Source organism: Lynx rufus, unplaced genomic scaffold (genome assembly GCF_022079265.1).
Source record: "Lynx rufus isolate CCGP_SWC_20201006 ecotype Redwood Valley unplaced genomic scaffold, mLynRuf1.p SCAF_5, whole genome shotgun sequence".
NCBI lineage: Eukaryota > Metazoa > Chordata > Mammalia > Carnivora > Felidae > Lynx > Lynx rufus.
In genome coordinates this window covers 28598240-28623504 of record NW_025814867.1, presented here as the reverse complement: position 1 = coordinate 28623504, position 25265 = coordinate 28598240, and the positions used below count along the sequence as shown (strand labels likewise).

General features: G+C 36.4%; 1 protein-coding gene across 1 annotated transcript in view; it reads right to left on the bottom strand.

Annotated features, from left to right (window-relative positions):
- Nucleotides 1-25265, bottom strand: part of DNAJC13 (DnaJ heat shock protein family (Hsp40) member C13) — a 125426-nt gene that overhangs the window by 24229 nt on the left and 75932 nt on the right. Inside the window, exons 29-45 of the mRNA XM_047099768.1 lie at nucleotides 24746-24830; nucleotides 21849-22003; nucleotides 21349-21394; nucleotides 19161-19315; nucleotides 17615-17816; nucleotides 16199-16314; nucleotides 14843-14921; nucleotides 13091-13226; nucleotides 11482-11666; nucleotides 10967-11041; nucleotides 9200-9319; nucleotides 8060-8239; nucleotides 7193-7360; nucleotides 5008-5121; nucleotides 3573-3689; nucleotides 2109-2286; nucleotides 608-699 (exon numbers count right to left, since the gene is read on the bottom strand). Of these exons, the coding sequence (XP_046955724.1) occupies nucleotides 608-699; nucleotides 2109-2286; nucleotides 3573-3689; nucleotides 5008-5121; nucleotides 7193-7360; nucleotides 8060-8239; nucleotides 9200-9319; nucleotides 10967-11041; nucleotides 11482-11666; nucleotides 13091-13226; nucleotides 14843-14921; nucleotides 16199-16314; nucleotides 17615-17816; nucleotides 19161-19315; nucleotides 21349-21394; nucleotides 21849-22003; nucleotides 24746-24830 (2203 nt within the window). The remainder of the gene's footprint in view (nucleotides 1-607; nucleotides 700-2108; nucleotides 2287-3572; nucleotides 3690-5007; nucleotides 5122-7192; nucleotides 7361-8059; nucleotides 8240-9199; nucleotides 9320-10966; nucleotides 11042-11481; nucleotides 11667-13090; nucleotides 13227-14842; nucleotides 14922-16198; nucleotides 16315-17614; nucleotides 17817-19160; nucleotides 19316-21348; nucleotides 21395-21848; nucleotides 22004-24745; nucleotides 24831-25265) is intronic.

Sequence of the window (25265 nt, the reverse complement as noted above, 5' to 3'; positions counted from 1 at the left end):
TCCAAGTTCTCTTGGACCTCCAAGGCTCATAGGTTCTGGGCAACTGGCTTTCCTAGCCAGCTCCTGTAAAGAGTGTTAACACCCCAGTTGTCTGTCTGTAACCCTCACTGAAAAGGCTGCTTTTGTACTAATCCACAAAAAGGGATAGCAACTGAAGGGAAGGGGCGAGGGGGGGGGGGGGGAATCTGTCCTCTGAACACAAACCTACAGTGTGTAGCCAGCAATATGCCCTGGTCTCTGGGGACACTGGGAGATCAAGGAAACCCTACCCCCTATTCTTGTCATCTGTGTCTTCCAAGCTTCTCCAGTAAAGCCCAATCCCTAACCCACACTGCATGACACTATACAATGCATCCCAAGTTCTGATGCATGACAGACAATGACCACACAGGGAAGCACCTTGAGTAACACTGTGCAGTTTGCTCTTCAAAATGAATACGCTAATTCAAATTTTAAGACCATATTTACTTGGCTTAATAAGCAAAATGAAAAAATAAAAACATAACACACATGGAAACTTCCAAATTCAGATGGTGATTAATTAAGGCCTAAACCACATACGGTACTGGTAGGAAAGGCAACATGCTTTAATATAAAATTCTTTTACCTCTAAAGCCAACTGCTGCACTTGACCAGCTCCATGGACTCGGAGAAGAGAAAATATTAACTTAAAGTGCCCAATGCATTCACTTTCAGAGCCTAGGGAATAAGAATAAAAATGTTTATCTTTTATTTCTAAGCAATGTTCTAAATGACAGACCTTCAGAAGACCAACACACACTGTTGTTTACTGGCAATTCTAAGTCTCTGATCATCTTTCCTCAACATTTCTATCATTAAGTGAGTGAAGTTCCTCTAAACAGAAGTAAATCTTAAGAGGCAAAGAATAAGACAGAATTTCTTAGGTTTGTTTTGTTTTCATTTCCATCCACACCCCTAGCCCTCAGGCTAAAAACAATGTATCAAATACACACTCCAAATACAAGTTTAAAAATAAGGGTGTAAGGTGGTATTTTTACTCTTTACCTCTAGATCTTACAGCTACCCCCTCTGCCTAATTATATTTTGGGAGTATGTGACATCATTTGCCTTTTAGTTTTTAGACTGAATTGGAACTGCTGGTTGAGGACTACATCATAGACACCTGCATGCATATACAAAGGACTACTTGCGAAAATACATAAAACTGAATGGTATTTCTTTCATTTCTCACCCACCTCAAACCCCAACCCCATATACTTACTACCATCTTGTTGTTAACAGAAAACATTAAACATTAAAATTTTGTTCAGTGTATTTTTCCTTTTACTATATGGTAGTAAGAACACATATGGCGTAATCTGTAATTTTTTGAGACTTCAGAAGAAAATTCACTAAGACTCCTTGAATTAAAAGAGTCTGAAAATATTCCATTCATAGGTTGCTTTTAAATTCATTTTCAAATCACTATATCATCACAATATATACTGAAAAGAGCAAAAGAGTACCTGAAAGTTAATAAAAATTAATAAAAAGGATTTGGGGTCTTCAAGTAACTTACGTTGAATCTGTATTGTTTTAGGTTTTATATTCCATATCTGTTATCAAAGTTAGAAAACTTTGATACTTTCAGATTTTCACGCATGCATCTCCCTGGAGTCAGGCAAGACATTTTTGGAAATGTCCTCTTAAGGTCATTTAAAAATGAAAACTCTCACTTTTTTATTTCAATTTTTATATACCAAAAGCTTCAGTCAGTTTCTCAAAACTATGTGTCAGGTAGCAGAGAAGGCAAATTAGATCACCTAATTAATAAATCTAATTTAAGCACTAATATGTCAACTTATGTCATCAATGTGAAATTTTACACCATCAAAGTTATTCTACCTTTTCAACTCATTAAGACTTATTTTCTCTTAGAGATATGAATACTTCTAAACATGATGCCTTGACCTCTCTTTCCATCCTACTGTTTATAGGTAAAAATATGAGCTCAATTCTTGTTATGTTATACCAAGTAAACGTTATAACCAAGTATATTATTTTCTTTGAGTTTCTCCGATAAAATTGGGAATTTTTAGGGCCCTTCTATTTTAAGGATCTTACTGATCAAGGGTACAGTCACACACCTGGATTATATTTTATGACATTTCTCAGAGCCTCCAAAGCCATTTCCACTCTTGGCAAGCGGTCTCCGTGTTGCTCTGACTCCACTTTTGCAGCATGTGTGATAGCCATGAATGTGTGGAGGTACTGGGCCTGGGAGCCTATATAATCCAAAAGACTTGCGGCAAATGCTTTTGGAACCTAAATTGAGTGGAGAAATGTTTACAAAACATGTGTGCCCCCAGAAATAATCATTAAAAAACTCCAGAGCAACACCTTCCCCCACCCACCCTCCGGCAAAACCTTCAAGCTATGGAATGATTAAATTATACATACACATGAACATCTATGAATTGGGGGTTGTGGGGACAACACCCAGTTGCATTAGAAAGTGTTTCAGTTAAGCATCTGACTCCTGATTTCAGCTCAGGTCATGATCTTAAAATTCATGAGATCAAGCCCCGCATCAGGCTCCGCAATGATAGCAAGGAGCCTGCTTGGGATTCTCTCTCCATCCCTCTCTGCTCCTCTCCCGCTTGCAGTGTGCACACTCTTTTCTCAAAATAAACAAACTTAAAAAAAAAAAAAGTGTCCTTTAACTTCTGTCCTAATACATTAGAGATCTAATATACTCCCATTAGGACCTTAGTATAACAATTCTGAATTAGAGTATCTCTTCCCTTTACAAATCAAAGTAATTGATAGTACAATATGTAACTTCTATAGTTTGGTTATATTTTTATATTTTAAAAAATATATACTTAGAGTATCAATTCAAGGGACAGTTTTCAAAGAGACTTCACAAATAAATGAACTAATTCTGCTTAACAGCTATTTATATATATTATCATGATAAATAATATATATTATGGTTTAGTAAATTCCTTTTTTTTCCAAGCACAAACTTTAAAACAGTCTCCCTTCTTCCCTCCTTACATGGCAACCAACCACAAAATCCTCCTTGTCACTTTCCAAGAAAGTAACTTGTGCTGTCATTGTGACACTCACTTGCTTCTCAAAGTGATTAGGGATCACCACAAGAAATGACATGGTTTGACCTCATTTTCTAAAAAATCTCTTTGCTTTCCACGGGTATTTCCTTATTGTCCTCTAATAATTGGCCAGAGAAGTACTTCTATCTGGTGGATGATGGAGTGAATGTGTAAATGACCTTGCACTTCCAGGCAAGACTAGTAAGTTGAAGGCATATGCACATGACACAGCTGGGAAGCATTATGCATAAAATATAAAAAATAGCTGGGCGAGGAATAACTTCTTATTCATGAATCCACAAAATCAAATTCTTCAACACGCAAAATAAAGAGGCCTGTAATGGTACCCCGTCACATACCCAGGTTAGTATGAAGCATTAGGCAAGGGACAGGTATTTATTATTTCTGAATACCACACCGAGAAGTGAATAAACTAGCAGCTTTCAATAACAAATGACTGAAGGTATCACACGAAACTAAAAGCACAGAGCTTACCTCTAGTTGGAAAGTAGGGACTTCATTATACACCCTAACAAAAATCTCCCCTACAATAAGTTCTTTGGCATGATCGCTATAGACAAATTCTGATCCATAAGTTTTGTCACAATCACCCTTTTTAAAAAAGAAAACAAGCTGTTAGTTGTAAATCAAAATCATTACTGTCTGGTTTACAAATCTAACCCTATTCAATTTAATAACAGATAAATAGCTTAAAAGATCCATTCCTTTTCTAGAGGAAAAACAGGGTAGGAAACCAATCATAGCACTCAATACAATATTAATGTTTATAATAATATGAACTCTGAAATAGGCATGGAGTTATGTTATTTTTCAGTTCAAAGATTAATACTATAACCCATTTTAAGATTTCAAAAGATCACAGAAGTCAGCCAATGAAGCGTCTTAGAGCTAGTGTTTATAAAGCAAGTATACGACACTTGGTTCTTCTCATTCCACTCAGCAGACATTTGGCCTAGTCAGCTATAGAGTGATGGAGCTCAGAAATGAACACATTTGGACTGGCCTTTAAAAAGTAACACGCTGAATGAAAGTGCTGGAAAACAGAGTCTCTGAATAAAAAAAAAGACAGGGTACTGTTACAGAGATTGCCAAACAGAAGAGTTTCCACTTAAGGAAAAGGAAAAAGACAGAAAAGAGGAATGGGAGAGAAACAGTCCCAATGAAGATTCAAGTTGAAATTACACAGAATTTAAGTTGGACTGAAATCATATGTAAAAGTATACAATAAATTGTGAAGTATTAAACAAAGAGAAGATGCTATTATGTCCCTTCTGGTAAAAGGAGAGATGAATAAAAACGTGAGATCTATTCTCCCCAGCTCTGCAATTTTCAAGACTTCTATCTATGTAGAGTTCTGAGTGACTATCATGAAATGAGTTAAATAGTTCAGGACATAACAGTGGTGTTTATTGCATAATAACTTCTAAACACACAAACATAAGTGTCTGCTAACTCATCAAGTCTCAACAATCTAGTATGTGGATTATACAAGCCTTATCCTTATTGGGCACAGTACAAGCTTTTGGGGTTTTTTGTTTGTTTTTTCATAGCTTAACAGATTCTCCACCAGAAGATGGCAAGACAAGAGAAATCATTCAATTCTGATACCAGAAAGCAACTCTGATATACTAAAAAAAAGAGGCTGAAGAGTGCTTTTAGGTAGAAAAATTCGTTACAATGGGAAGCAGCTACATGTAAACTAAACAGTAACAACCACAAATACAAATGTATCATTAAATACAAGAACACTGTTCTTACATGGACCACATATTAGATGGCAAAAACCTATAGGCTTAATTAACACCAAATGGAGACACAATAAATACGTTTCTGTTTTGCCAGTACTAAGTTATGTTTCCAGAGAATATTTATAAAAGTTACCCAAAAAATTTATGAAACGATAACATACTTTTTTAATCATGTTTTCTTGTTGGGATTCAAGAAACTCAAGTAGTTCTGCTCTTGTAGAATTGTTCCATATCAAATAGGGGCTCTCTGTGTTGCTGTTAAGCATCTTCAGAATCTAGGGCACAGAATATTACTATTTTGTAACATTTGGAAAAAAATAATTCAACTTATCATTTACTGAAACTGCTGATCACATGCCAAGCACTGTAACAAGTGCCTTAGATACAATGGACCTCAATAATTCTAACAAGTTTGCTGATATCATCCATTTTGCAACTGAGAAAAATCAAAGCTGAGAGTAATCCAGGGATTTGTCCCAGGTCACACAGGCCTTAAGTGGGGAAACTAGGACACAAATTGGAGTTGGTATGACTTCACATCGTAACATCTGCTCTGCTATGGTGAAAATTACATGAGATAGTTATGTTGAAACATTTAGTAAACAGTAAACATAAGCTTAAAAAGAATCATACCATACGGCCTTTACATAAACAAATCAGAAAACAAAATCTGTCTTTCTGAAGCATACTGCTATGAAGGGAAATAAAACTGAGGAGCAGAGAGTCACTTTAGATTTCCTTGGCGAAACCCGGACTCAAGGCTGCATGAAGCAGTTTTGAAGACACAGCTTCTGACTGCTTAGCCATCCAGTGTGCTTTCCCACTGTTTATTTAGCTCTCCTCGATTAGCAGTGTTATAGAAAGACTTGAGACTCTCTAATACAAACTTCTTAATTCTACATTTACAGAGCTCTATACTAGGAGGAGAGTAGCAGGCTATAACCTTCCTCTTATACAAAGCCATCTAACATGTTTTTAAAACGTTATAACTACTAGTTAAATAAAATGATTGAAAAAATACATTCTTAGGAAAATTATAAAACTTTGAGAAATGGCAGTTTAAAATAAGCATTTTGAAAAATCCACATGGAGTTTAGGCCAAGATTCTGAAATGCTACTTTTCTCCCCCCACCACCCCACCCGACAGTTTATCAACAACCTGTCAGCATTTCTGAAAAGAATGTTTTCAATCAGCAAAATGCATCATGTATACTTTGCATAGAGAAAGTACAAACATCGGGAGCAGTATCTAAAGCTCTTCCCTCTTGCTCAGAGGGCACCGAAAAGCAATGGTCTACACTAAAAAAAGAATCAGGTTGAATTAAAAAACAAATGTTTAATAAATTCTAAGAATACTTTACATTTGGAACACTGAGGACTTTTTCCCTTACAAAAGTACTGGATGATCATCAGAGAAAACATAAAAATAGACTATAATTCAGCCATTCAGGGAGAAGTACAGTTAACATCCACCCATTTAATACCAAAAATGGGATTTTTAGTCTTTTCACTTAAAATACTTTAAACATCTTTTTTTTTAATTTTTTTTATATTTATTTATTTTTTGAGACACATAGAGAGTCAGAGCACAAGTTGGGGAGGGGTAGAGAGAGAAGGAGACACAGAATCCGAAGCAGGCTCCAGGCTCCAAGCTATCAGCACAGAGCCTGACGTGGGGCACGAACTAACAAACAATGAGATCATGACCAGAGCCGAAGTCAGACGCTCAACCAGCTGAGCCACCCAGGTGCCCCTAAGCATGTTTTAATGTCTTTAAATATACCTTTCAGGTTTCATAGTATCCTACTCAGTGGGTTTTTATACTTTAATTCTTTAATGCTACATTCTTAGATTGTTTCTCAATGATCCTCACAAAAGAGGCCAAAGAGGCCAAAGAGGTTGGGAGAGCTGTCAAAGTCATGCTTGACTTTTGTCATGAATCCATGTATGTGTATGTATTAGCTTTTAGGATTTCAACTCTGAGTGTAAGTAAGTTAGAGCTTGTAAAACCAGACTCTGGGTCTCCTAACTCCCAGTTCTGTGCCCAGTGTGAAACACCATTCCAAGTTCACGCCCTTGTCCTGTCTCTTCATGACTCAAGGTTGGGAAGAATTATGGTGGGCTCCAGAGCAGAGAAACCTGAAGTTAATCTACCCTTGCAGAAAGGGTGGACTTGTAGAACCGTTACCATCAATCCGCAATAAACTGAATTTCCTGGCTGAGAGAACAAAGGTGAACAGTTTCAATTTTTAGGTTTCCTACAGCAATAAACATTGCTGTGTTCCCCTCCCATTTAAAGGATCTTGCAATATTCATCAAAACCCAGGCTATCTCTGAAGCACATACCTCAGTAGCACTAACTACAGCAAGTTTTCTAGCAACATAGGGTGTCAGCATGCCAGCTAAACTTTTTCTTATGGTTGGATTTTCTGGGGTCGCTTGTTCTTCAGGCAGGTATCCTCCAAGGCGACTCAGAGCACGGACACTCAATTTAGCAAGGCTGTTGGCTACTTCCTGTTACAAAAAATATTAACACATTGAAGTAGGTATGTCATCTTACATAGGTAACACGGTGCCTTTATAAAATCAAAACTGTATGGACCGTATTTAAGGCGCAGAAAGGAAGTTCCCAACACTGATGTCAGAGAGTTCATGCATTAGAATGTACTCTTCCATTTACACAAAAGAACATCAGAATATACATACTCAGTTATAACCATTACACCATCTTATAGATAACTGGAAGAAGTACATTTGGGGGTAGGGTGGGGAGTACAGTAGAGGCAGACAGACTTGCCTGCTAGAGGAACACACTAACAACGTGAGTAATGAAGGTGAGTGACTAAAAAAGGAGACAGAAAAAATATTCAAGGAAATGAGGTTAAGTATTCAAGTGCCTGAGGGAGCTAGCCCCAACAGCACCATTGTATTTCTCTGTGATACACAACCATAATTTTGCAATCATAAAAATGATTCTAGGTAATAGAAAATATTAAGTTATGTGCAGTATATGCTACTATAAATTCCCTCCCCTTGAATCCTCATAGCATAAATGGTTAAAATAAGTTCTGGGACTTAAAGAGCTATAAATTTAGTTATCCAGAAAAACAGTTCATGTCTGGGGCTCTGTATAGCTAGACCTTTGCTTTACATTATTCAGCATTAACCTATGGTTTGGGTTTAAATTCAAGAGTAAAGCAGTGTGAAGGTTACCTGCTGATTTGTTTCTTCGCTTTTCTGAATGCCACTCTCTTCTAGCGTGTAGTCATAATTAAATAGATAACCAAGCAGATGCCACAAAATTCCAGCCTGAAATAGGTGTGTCTGTAGCCAGAAATCAACAGCAAAGGAACTGACACATTCTACTCCAAGAGCGGCCACCCGTGGAATACTCTGAGAGATTAAGAATAATGAAATTAAAAAAAAAAAAAAAAGCTCCCAAGAGAAATTGGTTATGAATGTACGTCAAGCTAGCAATCTTACTGCGCAAAATGTTCACCTCTCTTGTATTTTCAATTCAATTTAAATCTGAATCCAATATCCTTTAAAGTCTAAAATTAAAAGTGACCCTGTGATAAGACACTGAATTGTTTTTGAGGCTAGTGCTCAAAGATTCGGAAATATAGTTTTCTCCATTTTTGTATTCTAATTTTTAAAAATAGTCATAAGGCATTACAACTCACATGCTAGGGTCTTAACTGTATCAGAAATATCTTTAGTGCAGGTGTATGGATCTCCTTCTTTATATCAGAGTTTGTATTCTCATTAAACACTTCGAAGGACATCATGTAAATATACTTAAGAGATTTTCATCAGATTTATTAACTCTAGATAACTTAGTCCAGGATCGGCACCCCAATCCTATTCAATTCCAACAGAACTCACTCCATCCAGTTATCTAAGAAAGCTCTCTCTCCTTCCCAGTCACCTACTCCACCTACCCCAGTTTGAGGCTAATTTGCCTCAGCAGTACAGGATTTGGAGGAAATATTAACTTCTCAGCAACCCAAAGCCCTGCCCACCAGTGACTTGATTGTTACAGGTTTCACATGGTCCTTTACTTGCATTAGATTCATTTACTCTAGTCTCTCATTTCTTCTCTGCCTCTCTTCCAATGTTCAGATGAGACCTACTTCCCTTTACATGTCACTTCAGTCTTATTTCTTATGGGCCACCATAGGAACTAAAGCCTCCATTTACACCAAGGGTTCTGTGAAAAATGATTTTAGAGATCCAAATAATGCACATAAAAACAATTTTGGGAAAACAGCTTATGTATAAATTGGGGACTGGCTATGTGACAAGAACACCCATTGCCTACTGCATCTAGAAAGCATTAAAGATGAACTCTACCTTGCCAAAATATAGCACCCGACAGAGATCCTTGATGATGCCAGGCATTTCCGTGATCTTCTCTCGGCATTCTTCAAACTGAGCAGCCACACTGTAGCATTTGCTTATGTGTCCACACACCTGCATGCAACACAACAGAGCAAAAACAAAAAACAGAAAAAGGTTCACATGCACATTCCTTACTTCAGACACCAGAAATCAAGTCAGCAGAGATTCATGAATAATGCTTAATCCTATGTATGATGCTCCAAATTTAAAAAGAACATTTCTACTGAATCACTAGTAATTCTGGCTAAGATTTCCTCTATATGCAGGGTGGGCAAACCATGGCTACTGCAGTGCATGGGCCAAATTGGCCCTGGTTCATTTTTGTATGGCCAGGGAGCTAAGAATGGTTTTTACTTTTTCTCAAAAAAAAAAAAAAAGAGTATAAGTGGGGTAGGGGCAGATAAAGAGGGGAGAGAGAGAACCCCCAATCAGGCTCTGCACTGCCATGTCGGCACAGAGCCCGGTATGGGGCTTGAACTCATGAACCATGAGATTATGACCTGAACCAAAACCAAGAGCTGGATGTATAACTGACTGAGCCACCCAGGCACCCCAGTTTTACATTTTTAAAGGTTGTTAACACACACACACACATGCAAGAGAGACTGTAAATAGCCTGACAAAAATATTTATTTACTCTCTGGCCCTTTATAAAAAGATGTCCGCCAACCTCCAGTTAAGGTATTTTTGTCCAACTTATTAACATTGCAGAACTAACAATTCTACTTATTTACCACACTTCAAAATAAAGTATGAAACTAAAAAGCTTGTACTCATTTAAGTGTTTATATTTATTTTTGAGAGAGAGAGAGAGAGAGAGAGAGAGAGAAAGAATCAGATGTGAATGGGGGAGGGGCTGAGAGAGAAGGGGACACAGAATCTGAAGCAGGCTCTGGGGTCTGAGCTGTTAGCACAGAGCCCAACATGGGGCTCAAACCCACCAACCACGAGATCATGACCTGAGCCGAAGTCAGACGCTTAATCAACTGAGCCACCACCCAGGCACCCTGTACTTGTTTGTTTTATATTCTAAAATTTGCTAGCATAAAAAGGACCACACAAAAAGATGCATTCTACAATGATCTTAATGAATTCCTGATGGATTTTTCTCTCAATAAGTTCAATTATAACCTTAACAGAAAAAAAAAAAAAAAAACTATAGTGATGGATTGTTATATCTAAGATGACAAATGTTAGGTGAACCTGTGGTAATCATTTCATAGTATATGTAAATCAAAGCATCATGCAATATGCCTTAAATTAATACAATGATGTATGCCAACTGCTTCTCAATACAACTGGAAAAACATGACTAGAGATGGGAGAGGGAGGTAGAGAAGGAAATTACGGAAGGAGCAGATGATAAGTGAAAAAAGAATGGCAAAATGACAAATGTTTGTAAGTGGATGGTGGGGATATAAGAGTTCATCATACTATTCTCTAAGGAAAAAAAAAATCAAGCACTAGATTCCACGTGATTTAGTGTAGTACTTAAGTGTGATAAAGAAACCAATAGCCTCAGTATCACCTGAGAATTTGTTAAAAGCATATTCAGTCCTCTACCCCAGAACCAATGAATCAGAAACTATGGGCAGCAGCCCAAGTAGGGGTCAGCCACCCACGTTTTCATGAGCCCTCCAAGTGATTCTCATAGAAGTTCAAGTTTCAATTACTACTGGTCTAGTGTAACTGTCTTGGAACCACACATTTTAGCCTCACCTGTACTGACATGTCACTTGGTTTACTAGAACGATTCAAGACAGCCACACAGCGACTAAATGCCTCCTGTAACACCTGAAGAGAAAGAAGTTATCCATTAATCCCCCATTTTGACTTGAAGTCTGAAAAGTCTTTTCTGGTAGGAATAAAATATTGACCTTTTAATGTTAGATACTTGGTAAATAAATGTTTGCTCAATTAACATTTGTTAAACAAGTAAAAGATCCCTAGAAGTTTTTTGTTTTTTTTTTAACATTCCCAATAAGCTATTTTGTGAGCAGTTAAGGTTATCAATTTTGAATCAAATACTTTCCATTTCACATTATGAAATAAAGCTCCATTTCTACCTTTAATTTTAATGCTAGAATATGGAGAATATAACATGTTATTTGGTGGAATAAATTAAGGTAAGAAATTCCATCAATTGTACTTGGTGAATTCTCTATTGCCAAAAGTCATGCAATGTGCCTCAACTAGCTTGAAGAGAAAGAAGGACAGAGGTTATCCCATATTACCTCAATTCCATTCTCCCTCCTGAGCTCTTCAGCATTGAGGGCCGAGCAGTTGACAGTATGGAAAGCTAGCTCTGTAGCAGCAGGCAACAATGGTGATTCTTTTGAGAACAGGAGGTCATCTGAAGTTTCCATTGTTATAGTCCTAATTAGCATGGGGTATCCTGCATATTTATAAGGCTGTAAATCTGAAATAATCAAAAGTTAGTGTTGGGAAAACAGTAAGCAAAACAAAAATTGATTGTCATGGTTTTAAGTTAATTCTGACACTATGTTCAATTGTGTTCCCTTAAAAAAAATGACAAAATATTTAACATCTTAAAGGTCTCCTAATTCTAGTTCATAAAAAGAAATTAAACCTAGTATAAATCCCTTGGATCTTTCCTTTTCTAGCATACTTGTTTGGCTGATTTCTCTAAAATTTTTCTGCCCCCAAAAAGATTATTTTCTGGTAGATTAAACTTTACTAAACTTAAGTATGTAGTGGTTTTGATCCTTTGCAAAATATCTACTTTCTGCATTGTCCACGGAATCTTTGTAACTTTTCATGTGACCGCAGACAACACAGACAGATCAGGACCCCACACCAGAACTTATTTATAAATCCCCTTTGGGAAAAGTGGGAGGTGCAGCCTGAAAAAACATTATGACCTTGATAATAAACCAATGGTGAGCCACAAGTGCGACTCTAATATAGTTATTAGCCATTAAAATGTAACCAATGGTTTGAAAAAGACTTGTTTAAAGTCATTTTGATTAGTGGTAAATGCCATATAACTAAATGCTTTACAAATGTGTTCTGTTCAATTCATAATCAAAAGTGAATCAATTAGTCACTGCTCTCAAACTGCTAGATCCCCATGCTGTCCCGTGTAATACTAAAACTGCAATCCCACTTGTCTTCAATTACCCAACAGTCCTGCTTATCTCAAATCCCCACTGTCCTCTCTTCCTTCTCTCCCAACATCATCCTACAGAGCAAATGGGTCTCTTACTCTTGGCTTCAAGCCAAGTTCAGTTCCAAAGCCAAAGGACACCTGCAGTCTTGAAACTAACTTCCCATCCCCAACAAAGCCTTTAAAGTTTTCACTTTCCTGGGTTTCTGGTTATGGTTAACAGCAAATGGCACTGCAAACATGCTGGAAATTCCCAATAACCTTGTACTGTGAAATCATACCTATTTCTTCTACAATCATGGTTTGCAAAGTATCCCATAGGATCAGAGGGTTTTGAGAGCTACCATAGGAAATGAGAAGTATGATTAAAGTATATGATCACATGAAAAGTTTCTATTGGTTTTAAACACCAGACCATTCTTTAGAAGCTTTTAAAGTTATGAACAGGCACAAAAAGCTAACGTCCTTCCAGAAGGAGTAACAAAAACTTACTGGAAATGCAAAATACTAAAAAACATAGGTAAGAAGTGGAAAGTATAAAAACAAACAACATTTTGGCCCTTCCAATAGAAAACTGCTCTTTTACTCTAAAATGCAATTCTAAGAATCTTACGCAATAATAACTCTAAATCTATTAAAATATACTGTAGAAACAAGTAACATGGTAGATATCAGCTGGAAGGTAAATTAGAATTTGAAAATAACACATGCCTTACCTTCTTTATGACGGTTGAAGAGGATGCTCTGTGTTTTCAAAATTAAAATTATGTTCTCTGGATCTGGCCCATCCACTATTTTTGCTGATTTGGTACATAAAAATTCATATGCTTTATTTACTTTTTCAAACATATCCTGTATATGACCAAACGTAATTAACTTTTAGTGTGGAAGATCTCAAACCAAACAGCTGGTCTGTATTTTACCAAAAACTTCTTAGTTATTATTTTGTTTTTTACATTAAGGAATTCATTCCAATTGTAATCTAGCTGGTACACTCAAGGTGAAACCTACCCGCCCCGCCCCGCCGCCAAATAGCTGTTTACTGACCTTAATACCATTACTAAAAAATTTTTCTTCACTTGGTTTATACCATATATATCATATTGAACTCATAAAGACAGTTTCTGAGCTATTATAAAAATAGTAAGAGCTGTTTATGGAGTATTGCAGCAGGCATTGTACTAAATATGCATTACAAACTATCTCATTTAATCCTCCAAACGTCCATATGAAGTGTGAACAGTTATATCCTCATCTAGGGTCACAAAGTCAACTGGTGATGGGCTAAGACTTACACCCAGGTCTGACTCCTAAATCCATGTCTTAATTACAACACCATATTATGTTCCTTGATCTACATGCTGATTCTTGTGTGTCACATTGTTTTACTACCATAGCTTTATAGAGTATTTCAACATCTGGTATTAAGTCTAGCAATTTAATACTGATGTAAAAATTTCTTCCTACCTTGACTGTTTTCTCTCCCAGATGAATCTGAATTGCTACACATTTCTCAAAAAATCCCAGGCTTTTGATTTAAAATGTCTTAAACATATAAAAGCAGTATCTTTTCTTTTAAAAAAAATTTTTTTTAAATGTTTGTTTATTTTTGAGAGCAAGAGAGAGAGAGAGACAGACAGACAGACAGACACAGAGTGTGAGGAGGGGAGGGGGAACCAGAGAGGTAGACACAGAATTAGAAGCAGGCTCAGGCTCCGAGCTGCCAGCACAGAGCATGATGGGAGGCTTGAACCCATGAACCGTGAGATCATGACCCGAGCTGAAGTCAGATGCTCAACCGACTGAGCCACCCAGGCATCCCAGCAGTATCTTTTCAATACCAAGTCTTCCCATTCAGGAGTAATGTCTGTCTTTAATTAAAAAAATGTTAACCTTGAAATCAGTGGAAATTACTCCAAGTTTCTATCAATAAGCTATCAGTCGTAGTTATAGAAGTCATACTGTGTGATTTCATCTTTTATATAATCTTTCTTGGCATTTTAGTAGGAAGCTGAAGAGGCAGGATCAGGGAATACCACCACCAGGTAACTTTTAAGTCTGATCCAAATTTTCTATTTTTTCAGTTAGAACAATATGAAGTTGAATGTCATTAGAAAAAAAAAAATCCCCCAAAGCAATTCAGATGGCCATAACTTCACCTACAAATTAATTACATTCATCCACATTCTTAACATTCAATTATTCATGTGACTGCCCATTAGACTTAATTCTTAGACATGAAAAAATATCCACTAGTTACTACTATAAGGGCAGTCCTTCTGGTAAACTGAGGGAGGACCATTCATGCACAAACCAGGGGCATATGGGCCACAGGTTAATGTAACATACACTGGGCATTACGAGGCGAGCACGAGCACAGAGAGTGAATATACCTTTTCTCCACCTAAAACATTAATAGAGCAAAAGGAAGTCAACCCAACAGTCCTAATTCCAAAGGTAGTACATACCCTCCCTTCTGGATTCTTATCAGGGTGGTACTTCTGTGCAAGTCTGAAGTAAGCTTTTCTAATCTTGCTCTCATCATGCCTGTTAAATAGCAAAATTATTTTATGAACAGAGTAAGGTACAAGAAAAAAATTTATATAATCACTTAAAATGATACTGTAAGAATCTTACTTTTATTATATATGATCACATATTAGGCATCAAATTAAACCCAGTAAGATTCAAGTAAGAATTTTTTTTTAATGTTTATTTATTTTGGGGAGAGAGGAAGAGGGACAGCACGTGTGCGCAAAAAGTGGAGGGGGAGAACGAAGAGGCAGAAGATCCAAAGTGGGCTCTGTGCTGACAGCAGGGAGCCCAATGAGGGGCTTGAACTCATGAACTGCAAGATCACAACCTGAGCTGAAACTGGACATTCAACTGACTGAGCCACCAAGACGCCCGAAGAGTATTCTTTACATACAAAAGATAAAACCTCAATGTTCCCTATGGAAGGTTATCATTCACTTCAAATCACAAAACTGTATTTGAAGAACTAAGAAAATTTTTTTCCAATTTTTCAAACTGTCACTTCAAACTCTGTAATTTTAAGTAATATTGACTATCAGCCTTGCCAAAAATGTATAAAATGTATAAAATCAGACTTAAGAAAATGTCTTTTAAACCACTTTTCTCTAATATTATCTATTCTACTATAAAAACTTCACTTATATATTAACGAAGTAAATGCACACTCTTTCCTATACATCTTAGCGTCCTAGATATGTTGCTACCAAATCTATTCCTCACGTGTAACACAAATAGTAGGAGGAAGGGGGAAGGTGAGTATATGAGTGACGACCATGTGGCAGGTACAGTGCCAGGTGTTTTACATTATTTCAGTTAATAGAGAGCAAAACCTGTACCAGCAAGACAGAAAAATGTTAATTCTAACAAATTTGTAATAAATGATAATCACATGGATACAGTTCCATATGGTTATTCCCACAGGTGTATACATATCAAAGAATAGGCAAAAAAAAAATGTAAAAGCCGTTGTTTAATAACTCAGTCTTTGATATTAATATTCTAAGGCAAGTAGGGGCGCCTGGGTGGCTCAGTCGGTTAAGCATCCGACTTCGGCTCAGGTCATGATCTCACGGTCCGTGAGTTCGAGCCCCGTGTCGGGCTCTGTGCTGACAGCTCAGAGCCTGGAGCCCATTTCAGATTCTGTGTCTCCCTCTCTCTCTGCCCCTCCCCTGTTCATACTCTGTCTCTCTCTGTCTCAAAAATAAAATAAAACGTTAAAAAAAAAATTTAAAAAAAAATATTCTAAGGCAAGGCAAACTTTTAGTATTACAATACTGAAAATAACTCACGGGCCCTGTCCTTGAGGGAGATTAAGCACTTCATAAGCATCATCTATTGACATTGTAGGAGGCTTCTTTTCAACTTCCTTCTTCCAGGCATCAAGAGTATCTTTTAGAAGCTTAACCTTAAAGACAGAGGATTAAAATTTCTATCTTTAATGAAAGTAAAACGATTTCAGAATGTAATTATAAATTACAGAATTCTTGTGCTGTATTTAAACTGACATTTCTGGGCTATCCAACTATTACGGTTTTCTGAAATACACATAACCAAAGTCACTGCTAAATAAGTAGCAGGGTATCTGCTACAGGGCTACATTCCTCTCTTTTTCTTATGTGGTATTTTTATTCTCTGACAATTTCTGTCTTTACTTTTAATTGTTAAAGAAATGTTCAGAAAGCACCGAAAATTTTGAAATTAGTGGATACATTGCAGTAGGAAAGAAAGCAGTATATGGTTACATGCTTCTCAAAGTGATCTAATGTAATTACCAGTAAGCTGACATTCAAACAAATCTAAGAGACAGTAAGTAAAACCAAGAGAGTCTGGGTAGCAGGTCAGAAGAAGAAAGCCAATATTTACTGCATGCATTTATGCCAAGGAGCTAGATGCTTTACAGACTGTAGCAGACTTAATTCTTGTACAAAATTTCGTTAATACATGAAACCATTCAGATTCTTTGAGATAGCACCATGTTTCCCACTTAGTAAGTGGTAGAACTGGATTCAAAAATAGTCTGACTAAAAAGCCCATACTTTTCTATTGCATGCTGAATCCATAACAGGTAGCAGAGATAGCGGTCTTTATCTGGTCACAATAAAGAGGCAATGCCTAAGACGGCAACTGTTCTGAAATCTTTTGATGATAAGGATAATGGTATAACCACTGCTACACCAAAAAACCAACAGGGGCACCCAGGCCCACTTTATTCCAGGCTTCCAGCAGATATCCAAGGGCTCAAGTTGGAGGGTTCCCAAGGGCACTGTGGACAGGCTACTATATAAAATAGTAGGTCCCATTTACTGCCTCCTATGTGTGCCAGGAATCATGCTATTTTTCATATGAATTCTCAATCTTCCCAACCACATGAGATAGTTGCTATTAGTAGTAGTAGTACTGTTACTGTAACGGAGGCTTAGAGAAATCAAGCAATGTTAAATACACCTACTAATGGCCAAACTGAGACTCAATCCCAGACTGCCTAATTCCAATATCTGCGAGCTTACTCAATATGCTATAAAGACAAGCTTCTATATTTGGGATTTATCCAAATATATTACATTACACTCAGAGGTACACAGTCCTTAAATAAGAGGGAACATTTAAGGAAGCTATTATCCTTATCAGAGAAGAAATAAATACCCAAGAGTGATTAGAAGCTATTTTTACAGTTTGAGAAGGCACAAATTAACCTACTGACTTACCGGATCTTTAATGGGCCAATCTGGAAACCGGAGTGTATCGCAAAGTTGTTTGAGGTAATAAATATTACAAAATAGTTCATTTTCTAGTTGTGGATAGTTGATTACTGGGATGGGACAATATTGATAAAGTGCTCTTGTGTTACTCTGAAGACGTGGTGTGAAATCAGCAAGATGGGCAGCAATCTTCTCTATCATGAGGCGTCTACAATTAGAAAACTCTCCGAGCATTATGAAAGGATTATTTTATTAAAAAAAAAAAAAGGTTAAGACAGGTAATCATGCACAATATTTACGTGGATCTTCTTTAGAGTAACTCAATTATTGGCCTAAAATGTGTGTTTATAAGAATGTTACTGAGAATATTCCATACTTGTTATGTAAAAAGTCTCAATGGATATAAACTTATTTATAATACTTATCTATAAGGACAAGCATAGAGCAAAAGGCTGATATTCCCAGTCCTTCCAAAAATCAGTCATTAGAAGGTCAAATGGTATTGAATTTGCATACTTCATGCAACACATGAGGGCATAACCAGGGGACTAAATTTACTAGCACCTCAAAGAAGCTCACTACACAGTATTTATTATAATTAACAATCTGGTGTCTGGCCCTCAGTTCAGCAGAAATTTGATCGGATTAGTATACAGACAACTATATCTTTTAGACAGGGACTTATATTAACCAATCTCAGGAGAAAAATATTCCATAGAAAAGTTGTATTGTAAACTTCTTTATATTCCTATACATTTGTTCCCAATGAAAAGCATGTTTGTCACACAGAATACATTGTTGGCTAGCACATGCCAAGTCTACGGGTCAACCTACCTGACAAGCCAAATGATAATCAGCAAGTGGCACTGTGAGTGTGAAGTCAGCCAAGGGAGGGAATAACAGACTCAGATCAACCGCCATCCAACTAAGAGGACTGAGGGGTTCTCCACAATAGTGGTGGCCTTGACACTGGACCTATGAAGTGTGCAGTCTTTTTCTAGACACAGCCTGTCTGGATGCTGACGTCTGCTTCTGTGCCTCTACTTTCTCTTGTTTTCCAAGGCTTTTCCTCCTCAAGGGCATTCTTTAGGAAAGCTAATTTCCACATTAAGGTCAAAATGTGCTAAGGGCCTCATTCTAAAATGAATTGGGGTATCTCTGGTATGATCCATTCTATGTGGGCACAGTCTTTAGTGGGGGGACAGCTCTGTTTCCAAATACCAAGGAGGCGTGTCTTGATTTTATCCCTATATATTCCTTACATACACTGCCTAAAATTCTACCAGTTCCATAGACTGACTTAAGCATCACCAGTGGTAATAGGATCAACCTTATGTAAAGCTCTATTAAGGTAACAGTAACTCTGTCAAATCATGTTAGATTAGAAAAAAGCTCATGGCCTCGTCAAACTCATCCCTTGATTTGGCACCAATGATTACTGTAGCTTGGATTGTGTAACTAGTGAAAACAGTTCTTTTAACAGAAGTCAAACCAGGTGGCAAGAGGCAAGGATTCTGAGTATACAATACAATACAATCAGTTGGCTATTTACCTCATTTCACTGCTCCAGATTGCTTCTGGAGTATCAAATTCTCCCAGAAAAATCTCAGAAAACTTTTCAGGCTCATAATTTTCTAAGTAACAAACCATTGCTTCTGGTAGGATGTGTCCAAGTATACTTCTCTGAAAAATATCTTGTCCTTTTGTCTTTAAAACAAAACACAAAAACACTAAAGTTACCCTTCAATTTTCTAATAAGTGAATGAGGGTTAGGGAATATTTTAAGAAAACAACCAGAACAAATTGCTTTTATGTTCTGTGAAGGGGAAGATGTCTGGTATTAACTGGCTTTGGCATGAGGTTCAAGGTAGAATTAACACTATCTGGGCCTCCAGCAGAGTCTTAAGCTCGTCAGATGTCAGGGGCTGCCGACATTATTTAGGATGATCTGCTTGGACCACATGTAATAGTAAAGGACAGCACAAGGAGAGATGCCACCAAGACTTATATCAATTTTCCTGTGTTACATTGTTGGTTGCAGTTTTCACCTAGAACTGCTTCTGTTTTCAAAAACAAGTTAAGTCCAGAAAATCAACATCTTAAAAAGCCTGTCCTCAGGAAGTGTGGCTATTTAGATGGAAAGTATCTATTCATGGTAATTATAATTAACTGTATTAAGAACTTCATATTCTCTGGCTGGCAAATGGGAGTCAGGAGAATGATCATACTTTATCATACTAAATTTTAAAACTCATTTCTTTACCTGATGGAAATAAAATCCTAAGGACTATAAATACTTTTCTTTTTTCCTTCTAGGCAAAGTGAGAATGTTTTATTCCTCTAGGATCTGACAAAGAGACAGAAGAAAAAACCCAGACACGGTTTTACCACGTAGTGCCAAGACAAATTAGATGATAAATACTTTCAGGCTTTTTTGCTAAATTCACTATCCGTTAAATTTTGGGACAAAGAATTGGTGGTTTTGTTCTTTAGAATACCATTATTTGGGGGGCGCCGGGTGGCTCAGTTGGTTAAGCATCTAACTTTGGCTTAGGTTCATGGGTTTGAGCCCCATGTCGAGCTCTATGCTGACAGTTCAGAGCCTGGAGCCTACTTCATATTCTGTGTGTCCCTCTATCTCTGCCCCTCCCCTGCTCGTGTTCAGTCTGTCTCAAAAATAAACATTAAAAATAAAATAAAATAAAATAAACCATTATTTGGTTAGTTTTTGCATCTAGAGTTCTGTTACAAACACAGTTTTGCTGTAGTTATTCAAAATACTGTTAGGTGAAATGATATATCATTTTTGTTATAAAAATTTGAAAAAAAGATTCCATATGCATAACTGCACAGAAAAAAAGGGGAAAAAAAGAAATGCCAAAAAATGCCTAATGTTATACTGTGGTGATCGCATTAATTTTTTTAAAACTCTTTTTATATTCTCATTTTCTATTTGTATAAAGCTGCAGAAATTATACTGCCATGGGCATCACTTTAATATTATTAGATTATTTTCCAGGCCCTCCCTGGATGCTCTAGAAAACATGACATTATACCACATTGTCAAAGAGGTGTAACATTCCTTGGTTAGTGTCCTCAGCAGTGGACTGCTGTCGGTTTATTATTCTGCTCACAATAAAATCTGAAAATCAATGCTCTGTGAAAACTCTAACAAAATTTGAATCATCTTTCAGTTATATTTTGATAATAAATACCTCTGTAAAATATAGGTATAAAGTTTCAGGTTGTCAAAGCTATCTGGATGAACCTTAGCTTTTTTTGGATTCCTGTTTTTCTTCCCCAGTTAAATGGCAAGGATACTTGAGAGCACCTGAAGAATTAAATAGCTTCAAAAAGGAAATTGGCACTTCTGCCACCTAAGGATCTGAACAAAAAGAAGGATGAAGTCTTTACTGAATTTTAGCTGAGTGTGAGATTCAGATATATACTGAGGTATTTATGGAAGTTATTAATCCAGGTTTTACACAACGGGAACAAGTTATATTCACAGCAGGGTCATGTTATAATTCCTATCTGCAATTTCTAATGGGCTACATTTATTTTCATTAAAAAATATTAGCTTAGACTTTATCTGTACAAGGTACCACAAGGAATGTGAAAGAGGAGTAAAACAGTACCTGCCCTCAAGTGCTTATAATCTAATAAACATACACAGCTCAGGACAGTTTAGTGCCAAACAGCTTATGCAGAGTCAAGTTACATGAATTAATCTGGCTTACCTCCTCAGACTTGAAAGCCTGTTTGGTATGTGTATACTTCAAAAATCTAGAAAAAGAAATTACCTGTCAGACATAGGAACTGATTTAAATTAAGTAATCTTAGTTTTCTAAAGATCAGATTTTTTTATACTTAAATAAAAGCCATGAAAGGCAACTTGTAAAAATACATACTCCCAAATTGTTTAATTTCTAATTAAGGCAAGAACTTAAATGAATTAGAAAGATTTTTAAATGATGGTCATATTAAGAATATATAATACGAAAAATTACCTAATTTGAAGAAAAAAGCAAAATGTCAAACTGTACGTGCAATATGAACATAGTGATGTTAAATACATATTAAAACTGTATAAAAGATGGTGATAAATTCTCATGTTAGATGTGGTAAAGTGGTATAATTATTTTCCCCATTCTAATTTCCAAATTCTCAGACATATAGTTAAACAGCTGTCCATGTACATTTGAAATAATTTTAAATAGATTACCATTAAAGTTCTTACCGAGCAACAGGAAGCACATTGGAACCTGTATACATCATGATAAAGAAAAATACTCCACTAAGATAAAGACGAGGTAACTGTGGGTTATCTTGCATGATATGGTATAACAAAATCGCAACCTTCTCAACAAGTATAGGGTCAAAGGTCAGCAGTAGCTAAAAAAATAAAATGTTTTTGTTACTGGATTATAAAAAAACTTGCAATAACATCATTTACTTCACGCTTATGTACTTCATGTGCTGAGGTTACACTTTCTTATATGTAATAAGTTACAAAATAAAAATCTGTGGGATTTAGTAAGCTACTGTCTACCAGACTCATCAGATTTGAAAATTAATTCATTTAACAACATTTAATGCAGAGATAGTAAAATATTGAGAACTGTTCAAAACTTATTCAGAAAAGACCCAAAGATGCCTGAAACTATGCTGTCATGATTACAGATAAAACCATTTCTAAAAAAAATAAAAATAAAAAAATAAAAAATAAAAAATACAAAAAAAAAACGTTTCTTATGCAGGAATCTTCTTAGGTGGCCTTTGTTAATGACAAAATAAAAAAGAAAAAGGTAGGTATGCTTTGGGTTAGTTTCAGGATGTGAAGAATTCCCTGGAGACTACTTGAGAACTCAAGGAGCAGAGAAAAACTATCAGTGCACACTAACAGTACTAAAAAATGAATCTACAAGTACAAGTAGAAGGAACGTGGGTGACCAAATACTAGTGGTACGTTTACTGCTGGCCGAAAGTACTAAGAGACGTGATCTCTAAAAAAAATTTGAGCTAGTAATACTTAAGGGAATATCCGGGGCCACCAAAAGGAGTCTGGGCTTTTGAAAATCATATAGAGTTGCTATGAATAAACATTTGATCAAGAAATTTTCTAAGTCTTATCTTAACACAAGTGGCACTTCACTTTTCTATAAACATTTCCAAAGAATCCCCAGTGTTGGGTCAAATGCCACTAGTACAAAAAAATAACAAGAGTAAATACTAGCTCACACTAGGAGGTCAAAGTTCCAGACTCAGGAGACTAAACTGGTGTATGTCTTGCCTTTTAGTAAACTAGATTTCTCTGTGTTCTGGTGTCTTATCTGTTCCTCAAGGTATTTTGATGTAGTATTTAGTACTATGAGATATTTTACAAAGGAAAAACAGATACAGTAACAGGATTTTCCCTAGTGTTAGTAGCAGTCGTAGCTCAAGACTTGACATCATTTTAATTAAAATATGGGAATAAGCAGGCAAAAACTCAGAATATTTGAAATTATGACTATACCAGAAAACCTAGGACATTCACTCACTGTATCTTAGACACACTCTAAAAATTCCAAAGCTGTATCAAAAGGTAAAACCGGTGTGCTCTTAAAGTCAAACGAAGTACAGAAATCTGTACCAACCGATGTAGATAATGTGTTCCTGAAAACTACTATAGCTGCCTGTGTTTAGCAAGAGTAAGGTCTCCCAGAATACAGGAAATTAAAGAAAAATAAAATATGTTCTAAAAGTATTTTTTGAACTCAGTATATACAAAATATATACACTATTAAGAGCAGTTAGAGTTAAAAATTAAATTCTTCTCCTGAGTCATTTTAATTGTTCAGCTATTACTAGAGATTTTTTAGTTAATTTAAACGGACTCTTCCCCTCGAAAGCTTCATGTTATGCCAACCACATCTTTTTTTTTTTTTCCCAGTCATTCTTTCCTGGCCTGAAATTCAACAATGTTCGCATTCACTTCTTTCTTTCCAGCTCCCTGATTCTTGAAAATAATGCTTGGGAGAGGTAGATTTTCTAGGCCTTTATCTACATGTCCAGAAGAGAAGGCAAATCCCTCTTTTCATTCTACCTCACATAAGCAGCCACACAGTGCTCTAGGCTGGGGTGGGTGGCAGGTTACAAGAAAGAACTGCAGTGTTCTTTCATGTAAGCACTGAAACAGAACGGTCCACAACAGAAAAGCATACAAATTTTGCAATGCTGATATACGCTTAAGTAACAGAAGTCAGTGGGGGGTGGGGTGGGTAGTCAATAGGGTACTAGCACTGTATTTCAGAACTCTTTTTCATTATCAGTGACTTGCATAGGCACTTACTTACCTATCCATGAATGTAAAAATATACAAACTAAGTAATTCTCCTTTCCCATTTCACATCAATGTTTAAGTGATATGTACAAACAGCAAAGTTACTGGCATATATATACTTTAAAGTCACATCATGTGTGGTTAATATAAAAAATGATTGTGCTCGCTTCAGCAGCACATATACTAATATAAAAAATGAGATTTAACAATAGGACACTCCATAGACAGGAGGGAAGCACTGACCTGAAATCTCTGGGACCTGACTTATTTGGATTTAATGCTAATCTGGAGATACCTTAATTCCAGAACAGCAGAATAATGAGGGGGAAAAAAAAGAAGAAAAGATACTTTAGTATATCCTGCATAATTCCAACTGAACGTACCGGATCAGCTGCTGTCCATGGAAACATTTAACTGAAAAGAGTCAAAACACTGAGGCAAACTGGCAAGACAGCTGTGATTATTTCTTGAGACACAGCCCAGCACATGTCCATTTCTGGCCCACTAGTGTGCTTCCCAAGAGTCCTAACTTCAATGGTGTGATTTTAAGAATGAATAAAGAAAACCTTTTGAAAATAATTCTGGAGTCTGGGGGCTTCCCATGTTTAGGCTCTTGGATACACAATCTTCCACAGTTTATTCAGAATATCAACTCAATTAGAAGTAAACTAAATGTAAATCAAAGTTGAGGCTTTTTGGAAATGGAATAGACTACAATAAAAAAAAAAAGACTAGGGTTCATAATAAAATTGAACAAGGGAGAATGATTCTTAAAATACTGTTTCTAATTTGATAACATAAAGGTAACTCACCTGAATGATATGGGGTAGGCAAGCGCTGTCTGATAGCAGTCTTTTCACTCTGGGTAGAGGCCGAATGATGGCATTATCTTGATCCCTAGAAAATATTTTCTAAGGTCGGCATTTAATATATCTATTAAAATTTGTATGTGCAGAGCATAGGACATTCTACTAGGCATGAAGCATGTTACCTTACTTTTTTGTTAATGAAGACTAAGCTCTCATACAGCTGGGAACATGATTAGGTATTTTGGTTTAAATCTATTTGGCTGCTTAATATGACTTCATTTCCTTCCATAAGATTTCCTTGAAAAACAGTACCCTAGAAGAGCCAAAGACTCTTATTTATTATTTAATTGATTAAACTTGGTGTTGTCCAACACACTGTCAGAGGATATTTCCCCCCAAAGGGCATATCAAACGTTGTTACATAAATTTAAACTTTAGTTTAACTACTCTATTTTCCACGTATAGCTTTAATTTTAATGCTACATTTTTTCTAAATGCTAATTGTATGCTTTCAAGTGTGATC